The 24618-nt window shown below is 40.3% G+C and overlaps 1 protein-coding gene across 1 annotated transcript in view; it reads right to left on the bottom strand.

Moving 5' to 3' along the window:
- The window catches only part of LOC143885209 (SUMO-activating enzyme subunit 2-like), a 49033-nt gene that overhangs the window by 17133 nt on the left and 7282 nt on the right, over positions 1-24618 (bottom strand). The window contains exon 5 of the mRNA XM_077389271.1: positions 19672-19773. Within this exon, the coding sequence (XP_077245386.1) occupies positions 19672-19773 (102 nt within the window). The remainder of the gene's footprint in view (positions 1-19671; positions 19774-24618) is intronic.

The raw sequence follows: 24618 nt of genomic DNA, 5'->3' as shown, positions 1-24618 counted from the left end.
TGAATGTGAAAATCCAGCTCAACGCTCGAATTTCATATTCATTGAAAGCGAAGCCTACAAGTATCGGGCACTCCCAAAAAAAAAAACCTCTCGTAGGCATAGTTGTCAACCCGTGACTCGATTTCTTAATTTTATGACTCGTGACTCGTAAGAGTTCTTGACAAGACTAGAAATTTAGTTAAAAAAATATAATTATATATCAAAGGATGAAGCATGTAAAAAATATAACCCAATAGCACATACATAAAGCACTGAGCCAAAAATATAAATAACTATATGCTAGTAACTTGCATGCATAAAAGTAATTAAGCTCTAAGTTCCAACTTCCAAGTTTTCAACCATCAAACAAGAAAGCCCAAGCACAGCGACTCAACGCGTAAGAGTCTTATTTTTTCAAGTCGACTCCTAATGACTCGTTCGAGTCATCGGACGGTCTTCAACAGAGACGAGTCACCCATGTGACTCGCCTCGAAAGCCCAGTGACTCGACTCGACTTGGGAGTTGACTCATACGAGTCGTAAGAGTTTTGACAACTATGCTCGTAGGGCCAGTTACAAGGTAAATACTTCACCCAAGTCTGACTGTACACCAAAACCTGATCGAAATGCCACCGTTGAGACATCCCAATGAGAGAGAGAGAGAGAGAGAAAGAGAGAGAGAGAGAGAGAGAGAGAGAGAGATGCATCATCTTTTTTTTATCAAGAGAGAGAGGGAGAGATGCATCATCTTTTTTTTATCAAGAGAGAGAGGGCGAGATGCATCATTCTTAACCTCACCACAAATCCAATTGCTAGATTCCATGGATTTACTTGCATGATAAGACCACCTGCAACACACCCCCACGACCACCTTTTTCAGGGATTAGCATACCCCTCTCCTAATGGGAATACCAATAAAACCAAATTGTTTGTTTATCCACCAACATACCATGATTGGTGTAACAATTTCCATTGACCCACCCCTCAATATCACCGAAGTCATAAAAAAAATTAAAAAATTAAAAAAAAAACCATTCTCTTCTTTGTTGAGATCTACAATAATCGCATGGTGCCCACTATTTTCCTTCGCCCGAATTTATGAAACAAACAACTAGCTCAAACGAGTGGCTCATGCATACGAGCATCCTAGCCTTCAAAATTTCTCTCCCTCTCCACCGTTTTGAAACTATTCTCCCTCTCCACCCTTTTGAAACTCTTCTTCCCAAAGGCCGAAGCCAGCCAACATGAGGCAGAACTACAAAAGAGGCATCTCATCCACGTTAAAAACTTTGCCCAAGAAGCACCAAGATTACCATGAGCATATGCATGGTCATTTCCTTCATGAAGGATATGAGAATATGGCACATGAATGTAGCGACCAAAATTTTCATTTCTCTAATTAGGCGAATGAACCTCCAGAGAGGAGGGAGGACGTGATTCTTCGTTGAGCCATCTGATTGTGATGAGGGAGTCTTCTTTGATAAAACTTTGGAAGGGCTTTATTTAACCTGGAATTTATCTAGGAATATGAGCCGGCACCTTAAATTTTTTTTTTTATGAAATAGGGTATCTCCCACCCCATTTAGCTAGCACCTTGCATGCTATGAATGTTGGGCATTCCCAAGAAACCACATCTCACAACGCCTTTATCCAATGTTTTTTTTTAATGGTAACGCTTTTATCCAATGTTGGAAGTTCCAATGCCAAAAATCATTATCTTTCTTACACTTACAAGCATAGTTAGCAAGGTGATCCACAACCTAGATAACTTCTCTGAACTGATGTGTCATTTAAGGCTACAAATCAAGGATAAGAGAGTGAAGCTCTTGCCAATAGTATTTAATCGACTAAGGAGGATCCTTGTTTGAAACTATCATGTCAATTATGACCTTGTTGTCTGATTCCACCCAAACATTCAAGAAACCCAATTATGACCTTGTTGTCAGATTCCACCCAAACATTCAAGAAACCAAAGGCTTTACAATATCTAAGGCCATCAAGAATGCTTCTAGATTCCACTTGGATGTTGCTTCCCACGCCATAATAATGAGAGAGCGCAATCATTCAATAAAAAAATAATAATAAATAAATAATGAGAGAACGCAAAGATAATCCTGTCAACATGATTTCAAACGATCCCACCACCCCCAGATAAGACAGGATTGTCCTTTGACGCCCCATCAGTATTCAATTTTAGCTCAACTAGCTTGGGCCTGTATATGCCCAACACAACCATGCCATTAGAATCAGAGAAATCCCCCAAACCCAACAATATGAGATAGCATGCCATCCCTCTTAAGTAGTTTAATGTTGTTTTCAAAGTTAAGCCTAATCCAATCATGTGGAGGGGCATGCCACGCATTAGGATTTAGGAGTACGAGCGGGAGTGATCATAACTAATGGCAAAATCCAATCATTTATGGTAACATGTGAAGGTATGCAAGAGAAATCTAAGCACTTAGATGCCCTCTCATAGACTTCAAAATCTATCCAGTCAATAATAAAACCCAAATTATTCCTTGTACCATTAAAAAAGTGGCCATTCTTTTGTTTCCAAACAACACAAAGGGTATATGGGAGGAATATTTTCCACAGACAGATAAACCTCTTGTTACCAATAGGTTTACACCACTAGGACAAAAAAGATCTAATGGACAATAGACCTTCTATAGGCGGAATCACATTAAACAACCCTAAGAAGAAGCTCTAAATGTCGAACAACCAAGGGCAATGAATGAATATGTGACCAGAACACTCTTCAGGGTAACCACAAAAGAAGCCATCCCGTTGGTCAAAGGTATTTCTTTTCATGAGTTGGTTACCCGTGAGAATCTTCTCATGCAACACACGCCAAAGGAAAACCATAGCCCAACTGAGATGGGCTAGGTACTAACGAATAATACGACCCGACTAAGAAAAACACCCCCCCCCCCCCCCCAACGCCCACCCTCAAAAAAAAGGACAGAGATCCATCAACTCATCAATGCAATCATGGGGAGAGAAGTGGTACCTGATAGGTTGAAAAACTCATCGAATATCATAAATGAAGCACAAGGGTGAATGATAGGAGCAACAATGAGGTTAGAGCTAGAACAATCCATGTAGTCAGCCTCGGATTGATTGCTCTTGCAAAAGGTTAGTGAACACCTAAACAAACGTGGTTCAACCAAACCACTTGTCCAACCAAAAATGGGTCTTTGAACCCTTTCCTGCCCATATAGAAAGATTGTCCAGAAAGGTTCTAAATTCTTATTTCTAGGATTTCCAAAAGGGAGATTCAGTGGGTCCCATTCCCCAAGTCTAAGACAGCTTCCCTCAAGTTGATATTCAAAGTATATAACTTTAGTCCATAGATCATTCTTATTTGTTAACATCCGCCACTATCATTTAGCAAGAAAGGTCGCATTTTGCTTTCTAATTGATAGTGAACCCACCAGCAGAATTAAGCATGCACAACTGCTTCCAGTTTATCAAAGACCTTCCAAAGGATGGTGTTGTCAATTTGTCAGTCCAAAGGAAGTTGCGATAAGTTTTTTCAATCCTTTCAACAATAGAATCTAGGATCTAAAACATGGATAAGAGGTAGATCAATATGTTTGATAGCGATGCCTTAAGGAGAGTAATCCTGCTACGAAGAGATAAGTATCTCCCTCTCCAACCTTCAAGCTTAGATTTGATCCTTTCCATTACTGTGTCTCAGTCATTGGGACTAAGTTAGCACCCTTAACAGGTACCAATGATAAGGATTATAGGCGGGTGGGGCCCAATAAGTGGCATTTTGCCGAATAGGACTTTCAGTGATTTTATTTCCATGTTATTTAGGTTTTAGGGATTTTTATTTAGTTTGCCGATATATATGGGGCCTTCATGTATTGGAGTTTTAAGCTTTTGGAAAAAGATTACCCTCTTCTTTTTCCATTTTTTTGAATGGTTTCTCTTCTTCTTCCTTCTTCGTCCCATTCCCTTCTATTCTTCTCCTTCTCTTCCCTCTTTCCTCTCTTATACGACTCCTTCTCTTCCCTCTTTCTTCTCTTTTCACCCCTTTCTTCTCTTTCTCTTCCCCTGGCCTGCATCGAATTGGTATCAGATGAAACGATCCGAGCTCTCTAGCAAAATTCTTTTTTCTCCTGCCATCCCCTCCGAATTCCCCATCGCAAAACCTACCTTAGACTGCTTGACATTGCTGGTTCCCCCCCTTTGCTAGCCGGTCTTTTCTCTTAATCTGCACGAATTTATGCATGACCTTGCTGGTGCAAAACCCATATAGCCACCCCTTGCTGCCCTCAAAACCTCACCCAAAATCCCTTTCAAAGCTTTTCTTAAAGCCCCAAACCAGTATGTTAAAAAGCTGCAATACTACCCAGATTTTTGGGTTGTATACACCTATATCCCTATTCTCATCCCACCTTCTCCCTAGCCTCTCGGTTCAGCAGCAAGTTGTATTTGCTATAACCTTCAACCCCACCAAAAAAAAAAAAAAAACTCCCATAAACATCCTCTAATCTCAGCCCAAACTTCCCACTACAGTCTCTAAAACCCTCAACTTTGCAACCACAAATCCTAAAACCCAGCCTTCTTCTACACACCTGAACAGCCTCTAAAACTTAGGCGCCCCACCAATTTTTCCCACATAAAACCATTCCCCACACCACAAATCCTGGCCGGGATCTTCACATCACAACAACAGTCGACAGCCCAAACCAGCGAAGCATCCTCCTCCGGAAACCAGCAAACAAGAGTAGCTTGCAGCGATCTCAGAGCCGCGGGATGCCACCCAGTTTTTTTTTTTTTTTTCCAGCGTTTTCCCGACAATCGACGCCCATCTCAATCCACCGCAATCGGGGTGCCTTCTGGTCATTTTCCTGTTGTCTTCTAGTCGGAGAACCACCAGCCATCCAACATCGTCGTTTCCATCTCCGGTCGTTACGCTCGCCCAATTTTTTTTCTTCCCGAACATATCGAAGGTGGAATCTCGGTTGACATCTTCCCTTAAAGTTTCAGGTTAATTGAGGAGACGGAGGAGCCTCCGTGACTTGCACGCTATGATGAAGACAACATTTTCTTCTCTCACTTTAGTTGACTTGCCTTATATAACGTGTCATTTAAGTGCCCATGTGGCTTAGGTTGACGTGGGCAAGGCAAATTTTACCTTTTTGATAGATTGTGATACTACTCTTGAAAGAGTGGCATTCGCTTTCTAAAGAAAAAGAAGACAAAAAAGAAAAAAGAGGAAAAACATCTTCCATTTCTCTGTCTAGTTCCTTCTCCCTCCTCTCTCCATCTCATTCTCTCTCTTCACACGAGCCATTTCAACTCAGAATTTGACTGCGACGTCAACATAAGAATTGTTTGGGAAGATCTGAAGGTTATACCCAGCCCATTCTTAGCAGCCAACAGCGAGCACTAAGTACTAATTTGGGTATACTTCTCATCTGTCAATTGTGATCTGATCGCCGATCTAGGCCATCCAATTGAGATCCACGAAAGGCATCATGTTCCTTTTGATATCACTGACAGATCAGACGGCTGAATTCCATATATTCCATCTTGGGCCATGCGACGTTAATCCGCCCCACAATGGCTCCACCAGTTTTCCATATTTTAATGAGTACGACGATTGATACTTTAAAGGCTACACTCCCTATGGCTATTATGAGGACGCATGTCTACAGTGGATCGATGCTCTTGAGGCATATCATGCGTACTACGACTATGACCACCAATTGACCATTTGCCAGGTTAGATTCACCACGAGATGACAAGCCAAATTGTTGTAGGAAAACACAGTGACGGAGCGTCATCATTTAGGCGAGCCTCCATTCTGTCAATTGGAGGAGGTCCATGACGAGTTTGTGAGGGCTTATGGGCCAGTGGCTTATTGTCAGTATGAGTGGAGGTTGATACGTGAAGAAGCAGTTAGTCGTCAATGAGAAGTTGCAGCTCCCCATGAACTAGAAGCAGTAGCTCGTCGTGAACGAGAAGCAGAATCTAAGACAAGGATGAAAAGCGTGGATTTTCTCCTGAGTCAGTTTGATTTGTAGGGGAGCCACTTAGCAACTTCTTCCCCCTACCACCTGTTGATGATGTTAGTTCCCAAGAAGAGGAGAAAGGAGTTGCTAACACTATTGAGGAGCCACATGATGATCCAGCTACTAGTGTTAGTGAGGCCGGTATTGACGCTGAGCCCGAGCTTATGTTAAACATTGACCAGTTGGATCCCCTTGCACATCCAGAGAGGACGGATACAGAGCCAGATATTATAGTGACTGATGAGGCATTGCCAAAGTATGGCGATCTGGAGCATTCCATTGAGGAGCCCTATCCCAAATCCGCATAGTGGCAGTGTTGAGTCTTCCGTGGATTTCGAACTGAGAATTTTAAAACACAAAACGACGCCATTGAGCCGGATACGATACCGGCAGACGACACCACTGGTCATGGAATGGTGCTTCCCAAAGAAATCACGCCAGTCCAGCAGTAGTACGCTGCTATCTTCCTAGTAGTTCACTTATCAGGAGAGATTTCAGTTCTGATGGTTCTACATGGGCGATTTCTTCGCTATCACTTCAACAATGCTTCAAGCTACTTTCACGGATGTCACCTTATATAGCATGAGTGGCTCCGACAGATTACGACTCCTACTGCTTGAGTAAGTCCTCTACATATTTGATCCAGGTGGATCACTGTAGACACCCCCATTTTGCTCTACTTTATCCAACAAAGTTGTTTACTTGTCCTCCATTTTAGAGTTAAGTCCTTGTTTTTCCCTGTGATTTCTCATCAACCCTGGGTCATTCCCTCCATTTTCCCGGCGTTTTCCCTCATTTTATCTCATTTTCTATCCACTCTTCATCCATTTTCTGTCATGGAAAGTTGGAGGTTCCAAGGGGTTGGATTTGGGCCAACATTGGAGTGGGGCTCGTAATCATTATAGTCTCAAGAATTGTGGAAAAGTTATGTCGAAATGGAATTCGGTCAATATGGAAGTTGGGTACACTCAAGAACATTCTTGTCTTATATTGTTATTTATGGAGTTACATGTGGAAAAAGGATACCAAGAGGATGAGTCCTAGCAAAATTTAACCTCTAGTGGAGCCTGCTAAGTTATTAAATATAAAATTATAAGTGTTGGAAAAACGTCCAAGTCATATGAGGGCCCCAATCATTTCATTCTAGGTTCATCTACAATTTGTATGCCATATAAAATGGAAAGCTTGTTCGGTTGATTCTGGGCGGGATCCACTTTGAGGTGGTTGACACACATGCCATACACCACACATACACATGCACCCTTCCTATTAATCCCACATCCCCATAGCAATCCAACCGACCACTCTTATTCTTCCCATCTCTTATATCTTCCATCCAAATTCATTAATAAGGTGGGGCCCACCTTAAAGAGGTTTAAGTTCAAAGGAAAGAAGGACTCTCTTTACTATTCTTGGCAAGTGGGCCACGTTTTAAGAAAGAAACTCTCTCTCTCTCTCTCTCTCTCTCTCTCTCTCTCTCTCTCTCTCTCTCTCTCCGACACTCTCTTTTTCCCTCATTGAGTGAGATTTCTATTAACCCTCTCTGCTGGTGCTTAAAAATACCCAACAACCCTCTTGGTTTCGTCTTTCTCTCCCATCAGACTTCCCATCCTAATACTCTCACTCCCATATCTCGCCATAGCAGTCCCCTCCTATTCTAGTCTCACTTCTCCAATTCACTCTCTCATCCTTTCTCAACAAGTCAACTCTTCCTCTTGGGATTTTTCCGGATTTCATCTCGCATCCATTCGTTCTCCTGTCACTCTACCATTGTTGCCGGATTACACCTTCCGTCCCTTGAAATTGCTAGTCAACGTCCTTTGGGTACAAACACTCTTTGCGACCGAATCTATTGCAGCCCCAAAATCCTTGGTAGAAATCCTTTGGAAAGTAATTTAAATTGTATTCACGTCCCTGGTAGCCCAAATTATTATTGAAACGCAAGTGTTGGATGACCTTTCTTGGCCCAAATTCTTAAGAGCCGAAACCCTTATTGGTGCCAATACTTGGTGGCCGAATCCTTTCGGGCTCAGATCTTGGTAGCGGGGATTTTGGAAGAAGGAGATCAAGGAAATCGAATCTCTTTGGGTTCAAGAAGCCTTGCCAAGACTCTCCTCGGTGGATCCTTGCGGTAATTGGAATTCTCGTTGGTGGAACTCTCTTCTTAAGGTATCATGTTCTAAATGTTTTTATTGCATCCTTCTTCTTATTTCAATTGCATGATTTGTTTTAGTCTGCAAGTTTCTAGTTGTATGTTTTCCTATACTAGTTTTCTTGTTCGAATTTCCATCTTTTTCTAGTTGCATGTTATAGTTTGTCATGTTTTCACTCATGCTCAATATAATTTAATTTTAGAGTTATTAGAACCTATTTTAGGGTGGGATTTTGAAATCATTGGTTTGTTAGGAATTTTGAATTCATTTTGCAAAAAACAATTCAATTAAAAATTCATACAACTTACATCTAAACACATACTTGAGTTCTAAATAAAACAACTCAGACCTCTCATTTGATATCAACAACCCACTTCAATTTGATATTAACCCACCACTTCAATTTGATATCGACAGCCCTCTCATCAATTTGATAGTGGCAGCCTTCTCATCACTTGAATATCCTCAAACCCATCTCATATTGGTCAAAGTGTCAAACACAAGCAGATTGCACATCACATGAAACATCATTCGAATATAGAAAATATTAAAACGGTAATTGAAAACATCAAAACTAAATTAAACATGAATACACAGCCACATGAATTCACAAACCATGACTCTTGAATTGACAACATTTAACATAGCACTTGAAAATCACAAACCCAACTCAACAGAACTCACACAAACCCCTAAACCCAGTTTAGATTGCACACGTTTCTCACTTCAGCGCAACCCGATTCACACGGTCCGTAAAACCCAAAACCCCTGTAGCTCACACATGAATAGGATACACATAGCCTAATAAGACGAAAATGCATACACATAGCCTAATAAAACAAATAAAAGAGAAAAAATCATAAAAGAAAGACACTTAAGAAAAAATCTTAAAGAAAAACAACAAATAAAATAACAGACAACAATTGAAATTTCGAATTAATTAAAAAAATCAAAGAAAAGCCAAAAGTAATCAAAATTCCAAAACAATTACAAAACCAAAGAAAACACAAAACAATTAAAATTCAAAAGACATTTTTTAAAAGTTTCAAGTACAATTCAAGACTTCTAACCAATCAAACAATTTAAAAAAACACATTAAATTTCCAAGATAATTAAAAGATTCAAAAAAACCCATAAAAGGCTCAACAAACCCAGAAAGAATTAAAAATTCCTAAGAGCTTTTGGATTCGAGATCCCTTTAGGAACCCTTAGAACCTCTTGGAAATCTTAGTCATTAAGCTAGTTGAACCTTAGCTATAGGTCGTTTGCCAATCCCTCAGGTCAAGCCTAGTTGCACCTAGAAGGTTAGGTCCTTTGGATTAGTCGCATGTAGAGATCCTAGATGGAATCCTTAAGCACACAAAGTCAATCACCAGTCCCAGTTCCAGTCCCAAAGGTTAAGCATTTAAGCATGTAGTTTAGGCGCCTTAGGACGTTGAACTACAAGCGACTTGATCCCCAGCGGTTGGAGTACGTAGTCAGCTTAGGTGGCCTCCAAGTTCAACGCACTCTTTTCTTTTCTTTTTTGTCCCCCCTCGTTGCTTGCTCGTTTGTATATATTATCGATTGCTTTCTTTTGTGTAAATAAAATACTAGGCCTTACATCTAATTAGATCATTTAGCTTGCATATCCCGTAGATCACAACTCTCAAATAATTTGTTAATCCTTTTAATTAAATTTAAATAAAGAAGACTCTTGGAAATAAAGACTGGTTTTACAGGGCGAGTGATTTTTGGTACACACCCTATCCATGGAATTGCCTTCCAAATGAATGCTTTGGATGCCCCCAAAAATTTGGGGCCACATGTATTCTTGAGCTCGAGCTCAGATAAGCTTATCTGAGCTCAAGCTCTCTCTCTCTCTCTCTCTCTCTCTCTCTCTCTCTATATATATATATATATATATATATATATATATATATATATATATATATATATATATACGAGGAAATGGTTTGTGATCAGCTGCTCAGATAAGCTTATCTGAGCTCAAGCTCAGGAACACACACTCTCTCTCTCTCTCTCTCTCTCTCTCTCTCTCTCTCTATATATATATATATATATATATATATATATATATATATATATATATATATATGAGGAAACTGAAGCTACACCGCCGGCTTAAAATACAATGGGCCCACATTGTTTTGGTGATCCAAACCATTCATTTGATTGGCCCTCACATAGATAGGGTGTCCACCAAAAATCAGCTCCATAGGATCATCCCAACCCTTAAAACTGTGGAGGCAAAAATGGACAAATTTGTGAAGGTTTTTACACGTTCATTTTTGCCTCCACAAATTGTAGGGTTGGGATGATCCTATGGAGCTGATTTTTGGTGGACACCCTATCTATGTGAGGGCCAATCAAATGAATGGTTTGGATCACCAAAACAATGTGGGCCCATTGTATTTTAAGCCGGCGGTAGCTTCACTTTCCTCTATATATATACGAGGAAATGGTTTGTGAGCAGCTGCTCAGATAAGCTTATCTGAGCAGAGCTCACAAACTATAGGGGGGCCACATTTTTGGGGGGATCCAAAGCATTCATTTGGAAGGCCCTTCCATGGATAGGGTGTGTACCAAAAATCAGCCCTATAGGATCATCCTAACCCAATCAAAGGTGGAGGGGAAAATGGATACACACTCTATGGGCATGTTTATGCCCATTTTTCCCCTCCACAAATGGCAGGGATGGGATGATCCTATAGGGCTGATTTTTGGTACACACCCTATCCATGGAAGGGCCTTCCAAATGAATGCTTGGATCCCCCCAAAAATGTCCCCCGACACCCCAATAGTTTGTGAGCTCTGCTCAGATAAGCTTATCTGAGCAGCTGCTTACAAACCATTTCCTCCCTTTCTTTCCTTCTTCTTTCGGCTCTTTCTTCTCTTTCTCTTCCACTGATCTGCATCAACCAAGCTACTTTAAAAGAAGAGAGGTCGTCTTACAGCTCAAAAGGGAAGCAGTGTCCGCAATCACCGACTCATCGACATTTATGTCGTAGAGAAGAGATTTTTGTCTATCACTTTTTTAGCACCGGTCTCTTCAATGATGGTTATAAAAGCATTGAACATAGAGGATTGGGTCATTGTGACCTAAGACAAGATAATAGTGTGATCCACATTGAAAATAGATACAATACAACTACTCGGACAGGATTCCAGGACATTTAGGAGACCCTTGCACATTACTTTGAATCATTATTTCAAAACTCCATGTGTCAATTGCCATTCATTAAAAAAAAAAGTACATGCGCCAATCGTCGACAAGTGAGAGTCGACTCCTTTTACCTTGTTCAAGTTCTTGTCCAAGTTTGCATTTCGCCCAACCAAGTCAATCAAAACTCCTTTGACTTTCCCAAATTATGATTGTGCAAACTAAGTGCTCGGCCGCACTGCGTCGAGTCGACTAGAATTTGGTTTGGCCACATTTTGAATAGAATGTAACAAACTTTGGCCATATTTTGGATAGAATGTAACCAATAGTTTTTGCAACAAGAGTGAATAGGATGAAGGATAAAGTATCACCCTGCCTAAGGCCCCTAGTGGCGCCAAAATGACCCACTTGGCCGCCATTGATAATTATGAAAAAATGAGAAAAGGAGATGCATCACCGGAACCTTATTTTTCAAGGGTCCAAAACAATAGAGGCCACTTCATTCTATCAAACGTTTTTTTCAATATCAAGTTTTAGAATCATACCTTGCTCCACTGATGCCAATGTAGAGTCAAGACCCAATTTGTCTCTAGAATACCGTCCAAGATCTACCAGCCAAGAAGCTTTCCACCTTTGCCTCTAATAAATTGTTGATTCTAACTCATTAATTCTTCAAGCCAGTCTGGAAAGCTCTCTCCTGGAGAGGGGCCTCTTACTCCTTATGATCCAGAATCTTAACCTCAATTTTAATTTGACATTTTCTCTCGTCCAAATTCTTGAATGAGATTTATTATTGATACCCATATAGCTTTTAACAACCTTCAGTTTTTGGAATAGACGGACTCTAAGGCTCCCTAGAAAGTGATTAGAGGATCACCATTGGACTTCCTCTCCCTCTCATGGATTCACTTCCTCCAGACCCTGGAAAAAAAGGAAAGACCCCGGAAAAAAAGGAAAGAACAAAGGATGCAGATCTCCCATCAGAGAGGAAGGAGTATGGCCATTACAAACTGAGCCATCACCTAACTTCTTCAGGCATGTGGATGCGCTCAAAAAAAGGACCAGTGATGATTCCTTAAATAGGCCATCCTTAGACGTAGAAAAAGCTCTCCAAACCGCCCAAGAATACTGGCCTCATGAAGATCTTTCTGCTCGTCTACTTGATTTTCAAAGGAAAACGGAGGACCCAAGCCCTTCAAGATTTCTCCAAAATCAGAGGGCCCAAGCTCTTCAAGCCCCTTCCTTACCTTTGACAGAATCAAGGGAGAAGAAGAAGAAAGGAAAAAAAAACACAGAGAAATCTTCCCCAGCTCAGAAAGAACCAAAAGAGAAAGAAGGTAATCTGGACAGGACATATGCTCTGAACTCGATGGTGGTTGATTCGTAAACGATCCGAGAATTCAGAACCCCCCCCCCCCCCCCCTCTCTTCTCTAAACTAAATGATTTCTTGTTACCGGAAAGCTTGCCGGAACATGGAAGCCAGAGGTTGAAGGAGATTTCCCAAAATAGAAAAGATCTCTCGATGCAGACTCCCCAGGAACAAAAAAGGAAAGATTCAGAAAAGGCAATAGGAAAGCCCGCCATTGGGAAAATTCAAAATAAACTGGGTCCCACCCAAGGTGACCGGACACTGGTGAAAACCGGTCAGGAAACTGGAAGCAAAATTCAAATTCTTCAAGTCAATCATCACTGTTTCTACCCAAGTTGTTCTCGGTCTGCCCCTACCTCTTTTTACTCCATCAACTTGGCACGAGTCGCCTCTTCTCAGTGGAGCATCCAAAGGCCTACGTTGGATATGTCCAAACCATTTTAAGCGGTGCTCTCTCATCTTCTTCTCAATTGGTGCCACCCCCACCTTTTTACAAATGTCTTCATTTTTAATTCTATTTTTAACCTGGTGTGGCCACACATGCATCTAAGCATTCGCATCTCCGCTACACTCATCTTATATTCTTATGCACAAGCTGCTTCTTGGTGGCCCAACATTCTGAGCCGTACAGCATGGCTGGCCTCACAGCTGTCTTATAAAACTTTCCATTCAACTTCGTAGGGATTTTACGGTAGTACAGAACTCCTGAGGCAAGCTTCCACTTCAACCAACCTGCTATTATTCTATGGTTAACATCCTCTTCAATCTCTCCTTCCTTATGTAGAATTGAACCAAGATAGCGAAAGATATCCATCTTAAGTACCTCCTATCCAGTCATATTTACTACATCCAGTCATATTTCTAAACCCAACAACTCCAAATTAAAAATCCATGTGTTAGCCAACCCAGAAAAAAAAAAAAGAAAAAGAAGGGCCACACATGAGGGGGAGTGTTGAAGCATAAATGATAAAATGACATCAACTCTAACAGCTTAAGCTTTTGAAGTAATTGGTTGCTTCACACTTTTCAACACTTAGGATTGTAATATCTACCTTACTAAGAAACTATTTGTACTTCGAAATAATGGATTTTTTATATGTATCAAGCACCCTAAAATTCGGTCCATATCATACCATATCTCATGTTAAACATTATAGCAAGTGATACAGTATAATTTTATTTTATTTTTTTTATTAGTAGTGGATGCATCGGACTATACATGCATGTTGTTCATATCTTCCAACTGAAAACCGAGTCCTGTAAAGCAATATCTCTTGGTACTGAGCAATAATTTATCTATTTATAATCCATGAAACTATTATTTACTTTACAGCATTAGATCAGGGTCAAGTGTTTTAACTAAATGTGGCATTTTGTGGGTGAGTAGTGTCTTGGATTATACATATGCTTTGTTGTTAGTACACTATGTTTTTCTTATCTACCAACTGAATAACAAATATTGTATCAGGTAATACCTTCTGTATTGTGCGATATTTATAATCCATGACACCAGAGTAGAGTCTTGGATTATACATATTATTTGTTGTTAGTACATTTTATTCTTGTTAAAGTATAAAAGATAAATAACGCCTTTCTCCAACAGCTTAAGCTTTTGGAGAAGTTGGTTAGTTAACATGGTATCAGAGCCAAAGGTCTTGAGTTCAAACCTCCTGGATAGCAAAAATCCACATGCGATGGTCGGCCCAAAGTGGGACCACATGTGCCACGTGTTTGCCAAGTGGGCCACACATGCGGGGGGATGTTAAAGTATAAAAGATAAATAACGCCTTTCTCCAACAGCTTAAGCTTTTGGATAAGTTGGTTAGTTAACAGTTCTTATCTACCAACTGAATAACCGATATTGTATCAGGCAATACCCTTTGTATTGCGCAATATTTATAATCTATAAAACCATCATTAATTTACAAAATTAGATCAAGTGTTAATCTAGAAGTGGCATTATTAGCATAAGCCAGTCGTATCATTTTGAAGGATATATTGTGTCCTAATGTACGATCCACTTCAAACTCATCAGAGGCATTAACAAGTAAACTCAAAGAGGTTTCCACTGGCTTGAAACAATTCAGTGAGTTTTTCATTGACTCAATTAGGGCCAAAACCAAGTTGACAACATCGAGTTCCAAGCAATCTAATTGCATTTTTGCATTGATATATGTACTTGAGAATCCGTTTCTTAAGCTAATGGTTCATAAGAAAGACTCCTATTCATGTCAAAAAATAACAGATTTATCAATCCATGTAGCAATGTTAAAATAATTGGCCAAATGGAAACCAGTGTTCTTGCAATAATGACAATATTTCAAATTTTGGTGGGTATCACGGTTCGATTTCAGCATGTCATAAGTTCAGCAAATAGTGACGCAGATAGATTAGCCTGGACTGGAGTTAGTAGGCCTACCTTTGTATTTTTATTTCCTCCCTCCTTGAGGGCTTCTGTGTTTGGCTTTGTATCCTTGGTTTGTTGTTTTTTCTCCTCTTTGTATTGACCATCTCGGTCACGGGGTTTTCCCCTTTTCTATTTAATATAATTCTCTATCATTCAAAAACAGATTTTCAAATTTCTTCGTATACTTTAAATCTTCTGTTTTTCCCCGTTTTCCCCATTTAACGAGATACCATATCCCAAAACCTTAGGTTCCAATGCCTCAAGAACTTAGTTGCAGGAATCCTTGATCAAGGCTCCACTCCCGCTCCATCAACTCCTCTTACCCCACCACCGACTAGCAGTAACGTCATTAGAGCACCTTTAACTTAACCAGGTTTATACTATTTCCAGTTTTTAGCATTTCTAAATCTAGATCTAAGTAGCTAAGATGAACACACTCAATAAATAAGTTGTTTGAGAAATCTAAAAACAATAGATACAGAATTTAAATATTTCAATATTATTTTAATGAACACTTCCTATTTTTTATTTTTTTATTTTTGAAAGTTGACAAAAGGTTTTATTGATTGCACACAATAAAACTTCCTAGTTGCTCCCACTAATTGATTTTTATTTTTATTTTTGAACCACCAATTCCTCACTCAAGCACCTAAATCAGCTCAAAAATAAATCAAGTCCAAACCTCAACTCCCAGTTTAGATTTCACTCTTGACAAAGATGCCAATGCAACACTCTTTTTTTTTTTGAATGGTAGCAGTTATATTAAAAGAAGACTGAGGGTGTCCCCCTTACAACACAGAAAAATAAGACAAAATTAAGGCAATACAATTAGGGCGGGAGAAAATCATAGAGTTCTAAAGCCTGCAACGATACGCCAACTTTTGCTAAATTATCTGCTACGTCATTAGCAGAGCGCCTCACATGATTAAAAGTTACCGGCCGCCCCTGTAAGATATCTGTAATCTCGTCAAAGAATTTAAGAAAGCGCCACGGGGGAGTCCGAGGTCCCCTGAGCCATCTTATAACATTCAGCGAGTCACCCTCCACAACACAGCTGTATGATATTTCCCTAACCAAGCTGACTATGCCTTGATGCGCTGCCCTTACCTCAGCCTCATTCGAATCCGCTATGCCGAGTGGCCCAGAATAAGCCTTCAGGACGACACCGTTGCTATCTCGTAATACTCCACCAATCCCTGCAGGGCCTGGGTTGCCCAAGCTTGAACCATCAAAATTTAATTTAAAGTGCCCTTCTTGAGGAGGGCTCCAATGCTGAAAGGGTACCTGCTGAACTTCCTTGCTATGGCACACTACCGTCCACCCTTCCCAGAGATCAAATGCCGAGACGAAACGGAATACCGGCAAGGCTCTAGCCCAGGAGATAGTAAGCGAAATTACCTTAATAAATAAAAAGAACGGAGATTTAGCTTTCCCATCAAAGATCCGAGAGTTCCTTTCTGTCCATATTACCCATAAAACCGCCATTAAGGATAGCCACCACAACCTCTTTCCCTTGCTTCCCCAAGGTATACATCCCCAGCCGGCAAACAAATCTTGCAAACATGAAGGGAACACCCATATGATGCCAAATCGACCTAGCAGCCTCCCCCAAATCTCCCTTACTACTCGACAGTGTATGAAAATGTGATCAACCGACTCCCCTGATGCAAGGCATAAAGTACAGTGATAGACAATCAGCATGTGCCTTTGACGCAGGAAGTCCACTGTTTGTATTTGATTTCTTAACGCCGCCCACCCGAAGAAGCAGACTCTAGGGGGCGCCTTTGTTTTCCACACTTTTGCTATCAGATGATTAACCTCAAAAGGCACCAACCTATTATAAAAAGACTTTACCGAGAAGCTGCCTGAAGACGTTGCGGCCCACAACCTTTTGTCTTTCCCAGAGACTCTAACATAATTCTGCTCCAGAATCTGAAATAAGTTCGTCACTGATGGTAATTCGCGGTCAAAGAAATTCCGACGGAAAGGAGGCTGCCATATAACTTTTCCTCCAACGTAATCAAAACAATCTTTCACGTAGAGATACTTCTTCGCTGCAACTAGATAAAGATCCGGGAATAGGGCTTGGAGCGGTACAGCCGAACACCACCGCATGGGCCAGAAAGATATCCGCTCGCCTGAGTACACACGATACGTTATTTCACGATCAAATAGTGGTAAGAGGCTGAGAATATCCCACCAAATCGTCACCCCCGGTTTGTTGAATATATTCAAGGAAGTCCATTCACCTGGAGCAACACCATATTTACCTGAGATTACTCTAGCCCATAGTCTTGACTTCTCTTCACCAAACCTCCATAACCATTTACCCATCAATGCTTGATTGGCCTGCTTGATCCTCCGAATACCTAGGCCTCCCCCTTGAAGGGGCATACATACTGAATCCCAGCTCACTAGCGCCAGGACCCGCTTCGACGCTAAACCCCCCCACAAAAATCGTCGTTGAATCTGTTCAATGCGCTTGACCACAGACACCGGGCATTTGAATAATGATAGCTGATAAATGGGTATATTGGCCAAAGCAGCTTTGATCAAGGTTAACCTGCCACCTTTAGATAATAAGTTCCTCTTCCATGTATCCAGCCTTCGCTCAATTCGATCCACAATGTGATCCCATGCACTTTTTCGAGGTCGACCTATTCCCAGAGGCAATCCCAGGTAAGAGGCAGGCAAACTCTGCAAGGAACATCCCATAATCGTCGCTAGATCGGAAGCACCTTCGGCGGACATATTCAAAGCGTAAAGACGAGATTTTGAGAAGTTGGAACGAAGACCTGTCACTAACTCGTAGCACCGAAGAATAGCCTTAAGATTTAGAATCTTTAAGGCCTGGGAAGAACTAAAGAGTAAAGTATCGTCCGCGAATTGCAAATGCGAGATCTGAAACCCAGACTCACTACAATCTACCCCGGAAATCAACCCCTCCATTCGACCTTTCTTCAACAGCACGCTGAGGGCTTCCGCTATAATGACAAATAGAAAGGGAGAGAGAGGATCCCCCTGTCTTAATCCTCGAGACGATTGGAAGAAACCGTGTGCAGAGCCATTAATCAGAACTGAAAAGTGAGCTGAAGATAAACAACTACGGATCCACCCACACCATGTTCTCCCGAAACCCATTCTTTGAAAGAGGTAGTCCAGACACTGCCAGTCCACCCTGTCATACGTTTTTTCCATGTCTAGCTTACAGATAATACCTTGCTTCCCTGACTTTGCCATGTTATCCACCATTTCATTGGCTACCATCGAGCAGTCTAAAATTTGTCGCTGGGCAACAAAGGCACATTGATTCTCTGAGATGATAAAGGGGAGAACCCTCTTGAGCCGATCCGCCAACACTTTAGACAAGAGCTTATATAAACACCCTACCAAACTGATAGGCCTAAACTCGGAAATCTTCACTGCTCCCTTAACTTTGGGGATGAGAGCAAGAAAGGTGGCACCTGTTCCCCGATCCAGCTTCAACCCAGCATGGAACGCTTGAAAGAAGGCCATGACGTCTCCCTTTACGTACTCCCAACAATCCTGAAAAAAAGCAAGACAGAAACCGTCTGGCCCCGGCGCTTTATCACGATGCAAGGAGAACACCCCTTTCTCCACCTCTTCAGCCAAAAAAGGGCCTTCAAGCCCCGAGCGACTTGAAGCATCAAGCGAGGTAAAGCTCACCGCATCCAATGTAGGTCGTAAAATATCTTCTGCTGAATATAACTGCCGGTAGTAATCCAGAATTTCCTTAGTAATCACCTCTTTACAATCCGAAAGTGTACCCTGCACTTCTAAAACCTCAATCCTATTATTCCGCCAATGCAACACTCTTGATTAACACAATGCTCTCTACTAGAGCATTGTGTGCACATGATCCAAATTTAAGTAGGGTTTTGGCTATTTTTCTTCTTAACTTTAAAAGGCAACGGCTATTGCAGATTTGTTGGCAAAGAACAGGGTACATAACACTTCTTTGGTTTTGGGCATCATTTGCCCCTTTCACAATTTATCTCTGATCTTGTTTTCAATAAATTATCGTTACCTTTAGGAGAGAGGACAGTCATGCGAATCTCATCAAGTGAATTTCACAATCTGGATCAGAACAGAAACCAAACTGAATATTGCATAGGGACATAATTAGCTTTACAGTAGTACAACATAATCAATTGTTACTCTTTCAACATGTAAGAAATAGCATTTCCCGTAACGCAACATAGATATGCTAAATCACCTTCGACTTATTAATATAGCCAAATATTTCGTCCACGTCATCATGTAATTTTTTAGTTAATTTCCTCCAAGAGCCAAACTTCAAATTAAGAAGCTAGTACAAATATTTTTAGTGAGCTTCCAAATATAATTAGAAAGGACCCATAGCAAAATCAAACTGCCTTAAGAACTTTGACTAAATAGAATAGACGAAAAGTGAGAACTTTTCATCTTCAATAAAAATACTCCAAAGCAAGAGTACAACTGCAAACATACATAAAACCAGTAGACTAATATGGACAATGAAAATAATGGAAGATGATGAAAACTTTTCTCATCCTTCCAACTGTCGATACCTTGGATGGAGTACTAGTGATGGTGCAGACAGGATATGTCTTTGGAGTGGGTTTGGGCTGGCATTCATAGCACTCCGTTTTACCCTTCACATGTACAGTGACCTGCTCCGTAAACGAAAAACAAATAAATAGCCACATAAAAAACAGTTTAAAAAATAAATGCACCATAGTCCAGCAAAAACATCATGGTAATCAATAATGCTGAAGTTAGTTGATAAGGTTTGAGACATTAGATAACAAGTACAGAAAGCACAAATCAAGAGCTTAAACAAAAAACCAAGGAGTCTCCGATAACTACTTTTCATTTTCTATTTAACCCCAGCAATAGCAAAAGGCTATACATAGCACATACTGAGCTAAAAGAACCACACAAATTTTATTTTATGGCCAAAAATTCCAGCATAAAATAACATGCAGAAATCTCTGCAATGGCCCCTATATATAAACCATGGTTTCCGAAACCGAAATTTTCCGAAATTTGATATTTCGCGAAATACCAAATTTCGGTAATTTCGAGAAAATGGCATTTTTTTTAAATAAATAAATAAATGCAAAATTTCAGCCGAAATTTCGGAATTTCGGTCTGAAATTTCGGAATTTCAGTCCCAAATTTCGAAGCTCAATACCAAATTTCGGACTGAAATTTTGGATTTCGCCGAAATCCGGTGGGGTCCGAAATACGTACCGAAACCAAAATTTAAAACCTTGATATAAATATCAAAACCACCTAAATTGGACTCCTACCCCAAATAAACTTCTTTTCCTGCATTACACAAACTCCTAGTGTACGTAAAATTCAGCAAACGCTAAATTAAGACTCCAACTTCTAAACCCAGGATTGCTTCATAATTCATACTCCCCAACTAAAACACTTCCTTTTTCTCCCAAAATGCGTACTCATAATAGACATTTTCTAGTCCTCACCACGTTACAAAAATCTTCAAATTAGAATCAAGCTTTAACTGGTTGTATACTTGTAAATAGGAGTTTCAGAAATCCTCAATTTCGTGCATCCTTAAGGCTGTGGGCCACCTTTTGATGGTGATAACATTGTCACAGTCAGCAAATTTTCATCCTCTTTTAGTTGAGTCTCTTCTTGTCTTCGACTGCTTCTTGGGTTTTAGATAGAAATGCTTAGATGAGGCGAGTTTTCATTGTAATAAAATGAGGCGTGGTGAGTATTACATAGAGGGGGCTATGGTTGATCTGGACAGTCCATTTGACAGGACCTATGTTTGATCTCCAATGGCACAAAATTGCATCAATTAGACAATCATAGCATCCGATAAAATGTATTTTTGGTCACTAAATATGGTCAGAAACTACTTGTAGGTAACAGTTCACATTCAACGCCCTAAAATATATAGTATTAGATATTAGGATTGTCCGATTCACATACTTTTGGGCCATTGGAGATCCACTGTAAGCCCTATTCGACGAAAAACCATGATCAGTCAAAAGGTAGGGCCCACGAAGTGATAGTTGGCATGCCTCATTGTATTGCAATGAGATTGCGCCATAGTCAAGAATTCTTATTGAAGAACTGTCATGTGGGCCCTTTGAAGTGTGCCTTGAGCTACTGTATGCACTGCATCATCATATTTACCAAGAAACACTTTGTGTTCTTCAGACCCTTGTCCTGAAAAATCGTATATAGGTTGGGTATTATGCTAATTATCTTTCTTAGAACAATCAAGGGAACACATTTTCTAACATAGGGACCCCATATTCCAAGATCAGATCTCCACACAGGGATCTAGAAAGTCTGGCTTGATTAACGATGACCTGGGGGTCCACCAGACACATGGCATACATTTTTTCCCTAATCCAATCCTGTTCGTACTCCTTCACTGAATAATTTCTCCCAAGGGTCCCCCATTCAGAGATTGAAGCAACCCTTCCTCCCATGATCCCGTTCTTCCATTGATCTACAACTCCAGCAAAAATGTCTCATCCCGAAGTTGATGAAGCCACAATCTCAAATTGCCAAACTCCCAGTACTATAAAATTGCCTTATGAAGAGGAGTTTGGATACAGCCTTCTCGCCATTGCAAACCACACACCAACTGCAGAGTGACTAAATCACCAGTGCATTGCCTTTTTCACCATTCCTCCAACAATACAAGAATTGGAGTTGCCCTAGTCTCTTTTTGTAATGACAAAAGATAATAAAATTTTATTAAAACAGAGATAAATATCATTGGGCAACAAAGGCCCAGAGTCGCTCTAGTTTCTCATGGCTTGTGCGTTCATCCACCTCTGAAACATAGAAAGGCTCTCGGCAATAAAGTCTCTATGGCGCTCACAGAGTTTAAAATCTTACATCAATTTTTTCACTTCTCCCTAGTTTTGAGGATAATTTACGGCAGGTCAGTACTGAAATGGTGGTTAGAGATGATAGAGGATGAATTTCACTTCATTAGTCAACCACCTCTTCCTCGCAAGCTACCTTTCGGGGAAAAAAATTGGGGCATTTGGCGGAGGACCTATGGAGGTGTTGAAAAGAGAAACTCAATGACAATGGATTGGCAATGCGGCTTTGTGCATCCTGATATTGCATTTTTTGGAAGTTGACTCAATTTACACATGCTCCTATTGTTGATCATCGGAATGTAGTTTAACATATTATACAGTACTTGTAGGGTGTACTAGACAGAGGAATTATTATTAAGAAGACTGTGTAGACATTTTCAGATGCCGATTGCGAAGGATCTCTTTCTAATAGACATTTGATTACTGTGTATTGTACATTTGTTGGTGGCAATCTACTTGGAGGTGCAACAAGGATGATATAGTTGCACACTCTAGTTCAAAGGTAGAATATTGTGCAATGGCTCATAGTTCATGTGAGCTGTTGTGGTTGAAGACTCCAATATTCCTCATTAAGAGACAAGTTTTGAGGTTGACATGTTGACGAAGATGTTACGTGATAATCAAGATGTCACTATATTGCTAGTAACCCAGTATTCCATGACAGAACTAAACACATTGAAGTGGACTGTCACCTTATTTGAGAAAAAGATCACAAGCAAGCTAATATCTACTACGTGTCTAAGGTCAAAAGATCAGCTAGCGGAAATATTTTCAAAGACTCTTGATCAAGTCAATTTAGATTAATTTGTCACAAGTTGGGAATGGATGATATCTAAGCTTCAGCATGAGGGGGAGTGTTGAGATTAGTAGACTGTGTTTTTCACGGTTTTGTTTATGTTTTAGTGATTCATTTTAATGTTTATGCTGTGATTTTTGTTATCATGTTATGGATTATGATTGGACTGATTACCATTAATTAATTGCATTGGCGTATTTTTGTGTTTAACCCGTCCATACATAAAGCTATGAATTTCGTGCGGGGTGTCTATCAAACCCTATGACATCATTCTTTCTTCTGTATTCATGGGGAGTGTCTACTAAACCCTATGACATCATTCTTTCTTTTATATTCTTCTTTCCTTCACCTGTACTCTTACTTATATTCTACATCTTGGGTTGTCTTCTCCAAGACTCGTGGGGAGTGTCTATCAACATCCCATGTTTCTTTAGCAAGTAGGGAGTGATGCAAATTCTGAGGCAGACTCTTGCTAGAAGTGGGATCTCTAGTTATTGGCGATCACTTCCCATTATAGATGAATGGGTGGTGTAATTTCTAGCCTTTGCGTTTAGCTTCTAGTATTCATGACCAGCTCGATCAATGTGTTGTTGTTATGCTCTCTATCAAGGATTCACATTCGCCGTTGTACAAGCACCCTTTCTTCCAACTGTTGTTAAGCGAGGAAAGGGCTGCGAGACGGTCGAATTGGAAAGCCAGCAAGGTCGTAGGTATCCGGCTGGTGGAGGAGAGGATTGCCGGCAGAAAAAACTACGTATTCTTGAATCGGCTGCCGGAGCACCTTCTCATTGACATGCCAAATTTTCAAATCAAGCACATCATGGAGGAACAGGAGAAGTGCTCTGCATAGGAGAGCCGGCTGAAGATTTAATAGGGCATTTTGAAGGGACTAATGAGGATGTAGAAAGAATCGTTTGGAATTTTGAAACGAAAATTGTTCAAGATAATGGTACGACGAAAGGGAAGAAAAGATCCAAGACTGTTTTTGCTTTGTTTTAAGGTTTTTCTCTGGTTGGGTATGCCCAATCCAGTTCTCATTGATCTTTTGTAATGCAGGGGGGACTACTGGTCCCTAATGCTATTCTAATCTCAATGAAATATGTCATTTTCAAAAAAAAAAAAAAAAAGATTACTTAACTGCACTACCATGTAGAGAGAAGCAAAATATTTTCCTTAATCTCATATAGTCAAATTATGGCAAACGCCTTAACATGCAAAGGAGGCAATAAGTGAGAGCTAAATGACAAATTGACAAGAGTGCCTATATATATATATATATATATATATATATAGAGAGAGAGAGAGAGAGAGAGAGAGAGAGAGGAAAAGGATTGTAAGCTCGAGCATACCAACCTTATGGTACGCTTGAGTGCGCAATCACATGGGTCCCACATTTTTTTGTGGTGATCCAAAGCATTCATTTGCAAGGCCCCATCATAGATAGGGTGTGTACCAAAAATCAGCTCCATTGAATCATCCTAACCCCTCCAAAGTGGAGTGCAAAAATGGGCAGATCTGTGGACAAACAGTGTCTGTCCATTTTGACCTCCACAAATGGATGGGTTAGGATGATCCTATGGAGCTGATTTTTGGTACACACCCCATCAATATAAAGGCCTTTCAAATGAATGCTTTGGATCATCCTAAAAATATGGGCCCACATGTGATTGGGCACTCGAGCGTACCATAAGGATGGTACACTCGAGCGTACAATCCTTTTCCTCATATATATATATATATATATATATATATATATATATATAGAGAGAGAGAGAGAGAGAGACAGAGAGAGAGAGACAAAGAGAGCCTAAAATACTCATGCAAGAAGTATAAATGTT

Source organism: Tasmannia lanceolata, unplaced genomic scaffold (genome assembly GCF_043159265.1).
Source record: "Tasmannia lanceolata isolate RefF3 unplaced genomic scaffold, GAP_Taslan_0.1 ptg000008l, whole genome shotgun sequence".
Lineage (NCBI taxonomy): Eukaryota > Viridiplantae > Streptophyta > Magnoliopsida > Canellales > Winteraceae > Tasmannia > Tasmannia lanceolata.
Note: the sequence above shows the minus strand (reverse complement) of the source record. Positions and strands in the feature narration are given on the sequence as shown.